The 7,500-nt window shown below is 35.6% G+C and overlaps 1 protein-coding gene across 1 annotated transcript in view; it reads left to right on the forward strand.

The window, feature by feature from the left end:
• Positions 1 to 6,985: 6,985 nt before the first annotated feature.
• Positions 6,986 to 7,500, forward strand: part of LOC138863987 (DNA-directed RNA polymerase II subunit RPB1-like) — a 47,959-nt gene continuing 47,444 nt past the window's right edge. Inside the window, exon 1 of the mRNA XM_070129517.1 lies at positions 6,986 to 7,057. Coding sequence (XP_069985618.1) covers positions 6,986 to 7,057 — 72 coding nt within the window. The remainder of the gene's footprint in view (positions 7,058 to 7,500) is intronic.

Here is a 7,500-nt window from a genome sequence, read left to right on the forward strand (position 1 = left end):
ATTTCTTCATGTACTCCCTTATACTCTCATTCCTTAACCAATTCTTATTGATTTTTAATTTTTAATCTTCCTATCTCCCCTTTCGTACACAGAAGAACAGGAGATAAAGAGAGAAAACGGGGAAACCAGACCGAACCCGCGACCCTCCGACACCGAAGCTTCGAACCGCCTCCTGCCGCTCTTCGTCAATGAGTCGTTGGTAATGATGATGCTGCGTGTGTCCCCCGGGAGGTCGCGGACTCAAAGGGGGACCGGCTCTATTGCAACTTCCATCTCATTGTTGTCGCGAAGCCTAGAGGGATCAAACTCTGGAATCAGTTCGGAAATGATCGTACGGGGAGGTAGTTGTCGCCTTTTCACGCTCGCTGCTTCGGAATACGAGGCCGAGCGGGAGATCTCTTTGCTTCGCTGTCTGTCTCGCTCTCGTCTGGGTTTCTGGCGGTGTGTCTGGGTCTCTCGGGGGCTGTCGGTAAAGCAGGGAGGGTAAAAAGAGATATTTCAATTCCATTTCTTTCTGCTGACGTACTCTCATCAATCGCCTGTATTTCAGTCCTTTAAAAATGCTTTTTTTTTTTTTTTTTCTTTTTTTTTACTTCCTTGTTTTTCCTCTAGTTTCTTTCTCCCAAATTTTCGCCGATTGCGCAAAAGATCAGTGTTTGGAATCAGAAAGAACAGCCACCCTTCCCCCCCCCCCTCCCCCTCTCCCCCCTCCCCCCCCTCCCTCGGTGTCGGATCTTTCCAGAGTTCACAAACAAGAGCTCGGGACGGGAAGCCATGTTTAAATAGGAGACAAAGGTTCCCAATTTAACTTTGGACTAATTCGATACAGGTCCTCGTCGAAACAAACTCAAATACACTCGAGCCGGCGTCACAATGGCCTTATTTACCCTTCCTTGCGCGGGCGGCGATGGTCCTTCGGGTAAGAGAACGGAGGGTCGATTCTCCCCCGCCTTCCGCCAGCCTTTGGGGTCGTCTGTTCACCCTCTGCACTAACGGTATTACGCTGCACTTGTTTGATATGAAAATGATTGTTAGGAGAGACCAAGTTGACTCATGTTTAGCCTAATCCTTTTTTCGAGGCTTAAGACTGGAGAGGGCGCTTAAGACGGGGCTGGTCAGCTGCTTGTTGTCTGTTTAGGGCAATCCCCTTTCCTGCGCCGCGTCGTCCCTGCCTCCTCCTCCTCCTGCCCCCCTGCCCTCCTATACCTTTACCGGTACCCGCTCTCCCTCTCCCTCCCCTTAATCCACCTCCTCCCTCTTCCCCCTTCCCGCTCTCTCCCCCTAATCCCCCTCCTTCCCCAACACCTCTACCCGCTCTCCCTCCCCCCTCCCCCTAATCCCCCTCCTCCCTTCCCCAACACCTCAACCCGCTCTCCCTCCCCCTCCCCCTAATCCCCCACATCCCCCCTCCCTTCCCCAACACCTCTACCCGCTCTCCCTCCCCCTCCCCCTAATCCCCCTCCTCCCTTCCCCAACACCTCTACCCGCTCTCCCTCCCCCTCCCCCTAATCCCCCTCATCCCCCCCCTTCCCCAACACCTCAACCCGCTCTCCCTCCCCCTCCCCCTAATCCCCCTCCTCCCTTCCCCAACACCTCAACCCGCTCTCCCTCCCCCCTTCCCCCACCCCCACTATCCTGTCAGCTTCCCTCCTCCTCGCAGTGAACAGTGGTAGCCAAAACCATAGAGTCTATTTTACTATGACTTTATGAAAATGAGTGAAGGTTGTGTTTTGTGATATATGTGAACTTTGAAAGAGATGTTTTGATCATACGGCTGTGTCTGTTCTTCCATGTTCTAACGTCCAGCTTCCGTTTCTAAGCCTTGTGTTCTGTGGGTGTCAGACTCACACGTTAAGTCATACACAAAAGCACATACTTACATCACACTTTTCTTTAATTTCTTATCCCTATTCCTTCTTATAAATAATGCAAAAATCTTAGTATCCAATAAAGAAAGAAACAAAGAGAAAAAACACAATTGCACAATATTATCCTTATCAATAATATTATCATTACTATTATTATTGTTATAATCAGTTTTGTTATTATCATTATCATATTTATTATCATAATTATTTTTATCATTATTATTATCATTGTTATAACTATTATTGCTATTATTGTCATTGTTGTTGTTATTATTATTATTATTATTATTATCATTATTATTATTATCATCATTATTATTATTATTATTGTTATTATTATCATTATTATTAATAGTATTAATAGTACTAGTATTATCATTATTTTTATTACTACTATTATTATTATTGACATGATGATGATGATGATGATGATGATGATAATAATGATAATATGATAATAATGATAATAATTATAATAATAATAATGTTAATAATAATGATAATAATGATGATAATAATAATAATGATAATATTGATAATGATAATGATAGTTATAATAATCATAATGATAATAATAATAATGATAATTGTTACCATTATCATTGTTATTATCATTATAATTACTATTACAGTTATCATTATTGTTGCTCTTATTCTTATTTTTATTATCATTATCATCATCGTTACCATTATTGTTACTATTATCAATATTATTATCATCATCATCATTACTATTGTCATTAGCATTATCATCATTACTGCTGTTATTATTATTAGTATTATCATCATTGCTATTATATTATTGTTATTATTGTTATTTTTATTATTATTGTTATTGTTATTATTATTGTTATTATTATTATCATTATTATTACTATCACTATTATCATTATCGTTATCATTATTGTTATTATCATTATTGTTATTACTGTTATTATCATTATCATTATTATTATCATTATTATCATCATTATTATTATTATCATTATCGTTATCATTGTTATTGATATTGTTATCATTATTGTTATTATTATCATTATTGTTATCATTATAATTATGGCTATTATTATCATTATTGTTATTATTATTATTATTATTATTATTATCATTATTATGATTTTTATCATCATGATGCTTATTGTTAATTTTATTATTAATATTTCTTTTATCATTATTATAATTATCATTATTATTATTATTATTATCATCATTATAACCATAATGATTGTTATCACTGTTATTATTGTTATTATCATTATTATCATTATCATTATATCATTATTATCACTATTATTATCATAATCATTACTATTATTTTATTATTGTTATTATTGGCATTATTATCCTTATCACAAACATTATCCCTATTATTAGTATGAGTATTCGTTGTTGTTGCTATTCTACGAATTACGAAAATCTCAAGACGTTTGATTTATTCTGCACTTTTTCTCTTACAGAAAGACACATATGAACGGTAGAATTAGATTTTTTTTTCATACCACGAAATGTAAAAAAAAAAAAAAAAATCGAAAAGTTGCAAAAAAAAAAGAAAAAAAGAAAAAGGTAAAAAAACGTCGTGGTTTTAAAAAGGAGGGAAAGAAAAATAAGAAGAAGAAAAAAAAAGAGAGAGAGGAAGTGAAGGAATAAGAAAAGAAAGTGAAAAGGTAAGAAATAAAGGAGACAAAGAGAAGTAGAGAAAAGAAAAAAAAAGAGAAAAAAGTAAGATAAAAGTGGATAGAATAACAAGAAAAACACACAATGTAACAAAAAGAGGCAGATAAAGAAAACAAAATAGATAAAAAGATAAAGAATAAGTACATAACAACAAAAATATCATCAGAAACAACAACAAAACCATGAACAACAACAACATAGAAATAACAAGAAATAAAAGCCAATGAACAAAACAACAAACACACAAACAAAAAATCCCCCACCCCCCCAAAAAAAAAATAGAAAAAAGAAAAAAAAAATGAGAAAGAAAGAAAGACAAAATCCCCCCCCTCAAAAAAAAAACAAAAAAAAACGAATAAGAGAATGGAAGAAAAGGGAGGAAAAACACGCTTATATACTCGCCCCCCCCCCCGCGAGTTCGAAATCCTGACCTCACTCCACACGGTTTCTCCCTCCCGGTTTCTCCCTCCCGGTGTATCAGATCACCCGGTTTCAGGCCCGGTCGATAAAGCTTTGCGTAATCTATAAAACGGAAAGGACGCTTGGAATATGTTTATATCTTTTTTTTTTTTTTTTCTTTCTCTCTCTCTCTCTATCTCTTTTTTAATCTTTTCTTTACATTTATTTCTCTTTGTCTGCCCCCCCTCTCTCTCTCTCTCTCTCTCCCTATCTATCTGCCTCTTTCTCTCTCTCTCTCTCTCTCTCTGCCTCCCTCCTTCACTCCCTTCCTCCATCCCTCCCTCCCCCCCCCCCCTCCCCCCCTCTCTCTCTCTTTTTTTTTTTTTTTTTTTTTTTTTTTTTTTTTTTTTGAGGGTGTAAAAGACCGGGTCAGGGGTGTGTATAGGCAGGATAAGTATGAACCTGCGTTTTGCTATTCCCGAGTGTGGGAGGGACGACACCTGGCCACTGGGGACATTCCGGGAGGAGCGAGCCTCTAATATTACGTAAGCATGCCCCAAAAGAGAGGGGGTATGCCTAAAGGAGCATTGGGTTCAGATGACTGTCTTGCCATTGGTGCAGGAGGGTGGAGATTTGGCTATTTCAGTTTGTGTGTATATATATGTATATATATATATATATATATATATATATATATATATATATATATATATATATATATATATATATATATATATATATATATATATATATATATATATATATATATATATATATATATGTATATAATGTATATATATATGTATGTATGTATATATATGTATATGTATGTATGTATGTATGTATGTATGTATGTATGTATAGAAATTTCTCTTTCTCTTTCTCTTTTGCTTTCTTTTCTTTTTTTTCGTTTCTTTTTCTTTTCTTTTCTGTTCCTTTTCCTTTTTCCATTTCTTTCTAGTTATTGATCTGTTCTTGAATTTGCGGACACGTAGAGTTCATCATTTAATAGGATTTAAATCTCGAGATACAAGTAATCTCTTCGGTACACATGGAATTAAATCGCACTGCAATGAAACAAATATTAAAAAATTATATTCAATAAAGGATTCATGACCGTGATATCATAATTATATTGGTTTGATTAGAGCAGACGCGAATTATAGAAAGAGTAAGATGATATTGCTAAGACCTTTCTTTGTCGAGGAAACAAATCAATATATGGATAGATAGATATCATATCAGATCAAGCTACATGATAATGTAGTGTATTCTCATTGGCTTTAGAAAAAAAAATACAAAGATTCCCCCCTTCGTATACACACAAATATAGAAGACTTAAAAAAAAGGAAAAGAAAAGAAAAATATATCTGTAAAGGAACCATGAAAAAAAAAAAATCCGGTCACGAATTTTACTTCAGTTAAAGAAGAATATGTACACAGCAGAGGGATTCCTACATTTCTAGCTAGAGTGTAATCTCTCCCTCTTTCTCTCTATCTCCCTCTCTCCTTAGATAGTTGGTAGATAGATAGATAGGTGAATAGGTTGATAGACAGGTAAATAAATAAATAGATGATAAGTACACAGATTAAGATAGATAGGTGAATAGGTTGATAGACAGGTAAATAAATAAGTAGATGATAAGTACACAGATTAAGATAGATAGGTGAATAGGTTGATAGACAGGTAAATAAATAAATAGATGATAAGTACACAGATTAAGATAGATAGGTGAATAGGTTGATAGACAGGTAAATAAATAAATAGATGATAAGTACACAGATTAAGATAGATAGGTGAATAGGTTGATAGACAGGTAAATAAATAAATAGATGATAAGTACACAGATTAAGATAGATAGGTGAATAGGTTGATAGACAGGTAAATAAATAAATAGATGATAAGTACACAGATTAAGATAGATAGGTGAATAGGTTGATAGACAGGTAAATGAATAAATAGATGATAAGTACACAGATTAAGATAGATAGGTGAATAGGTTGATAGACAGGTAAATAAATAAATAGATGATAAGTACACAGATTAAGATAGATAGGTGAATAGGTTGATAGACAGGTAAATAAATAAGTAGATGATAAGTACACAGATTAAGATAGATAGGTGAATAGGTTGATAGACAGGTAAATAAATAAATAGATGATAAGTACACAGATTAAGATAGATAGGTGAATAGGTTGATAGACAGGTAAATAAATAAGTAGATGATAAGTACACAGATTAAGATAGATAGGTGAATAGGTTGATAGACAGGTAAATAAATAAATAGATGATAAGTACACAGATTAAGATAGATAGGTGAATAGGTTGATAGACAGGTAAATAAATAAGTAGATGATAAGTACACAGATTAAGATAGATAGGTGAATAGGTTGATAGACAGGTAAATAAATAAGTAGATGATAAGTACACAGATTAATAAAGATAAGTCATCAACTCGTTAAATTTATATTCATTAAATAGAAATCGCATTCCTGTCTCTTTTCCATCAAAAGCTTCCTTAGCAATGTAACTACATTATAACTATAGAGGAAGATTCAAAGACAAGTTTACACCTCACTTATTTGAGAATATGAGAAAAAGCGTTAATCAAGAAAGAAAGAAAGAGCAGAACATGATGATTGAGAAATGGGGCAATGCGTTAATAAAAAAACAGACAAACGAATGAGAACTGATTGTAATGTACATGGAAAAAAAATAGGATATTGCCTATATTCAGAGACATTCATAATTCATAGATTCACATTCATTCATATTCAAAAGCGTCAATCGTAAATAAATACAAACACCGATAATGATACAGATCAAAAAAGAAAAAAAGAAAAATCAATTAACGCAAATAATCGGATTCATAATTCACAGATTCCTATTCAAAGCGTTAAGAAAAACACACACAACAACAACAACAACAACAACAACAAACAAACAAAAACAATAAAATCAAACCAGATACCGATCTTGTTCAGAACCATTCATAATTCATGATCCACATTCCTGATGGCATATACATGGTCGTGAGCTAAAGATGATGTTTGGGAGAAGGTCTAAGAGCATCGGGTTTCTCAGTGGTTCTTGCAGTGTGGCGCTGAAGGTGGCTGTAGCATAGAAGGAGGGGTCTGTCTAATCCAATAACTGGCCCAGAGAGGGAGGGAGGGAGGGAGAGGGAGGGGGAGAGGGAGGGAGGGAGGGAGGGAGAAGGAGGGAGGGAGGGAGAAGGGAGGGAGGGAGGGAGTGAGGGGGAAGGGAGGAAGGGAGGGAGGGAGAAGGAGGGAGAAGGAGGGAGGGAGAAGGAAGGAGGGAGGGAGGGAGGGAGGGAGGGAGAAGGAGAGGGAGAGGGAGAGGGAAAGGGATAAAGGGTGAGAGAGAGAGAGAGAGAGAGATAGAAAGATAAAGATAGATAGATAGAGAGAGAGAGAGAGAGAGAGAGAGAGAGAGAGAGAGAGAGAGAGAGAGAGAGAGAGAGAGAGAGAGAAGGGAGGAGAGAGGAGGGGGGAAGGAAGTTAGAATATAATTCCTCACTCTCTCTTTCTGTATTTCTCT

This window comes from Penaeus vannamei, chromosome 14 (genome assembly GCF_042767895.1).
Source record: "Penaeus vannamei isolate JL-2024 chromosome 14, ASM4276789v1, whole genome shotgun sequence".
Lineage (NCBI taxonomy): Eukaryota > Metazoa > Arthropoda > Malacostraca > Decapoda > Penaeidae > Penaeus > Penaeus vannamei.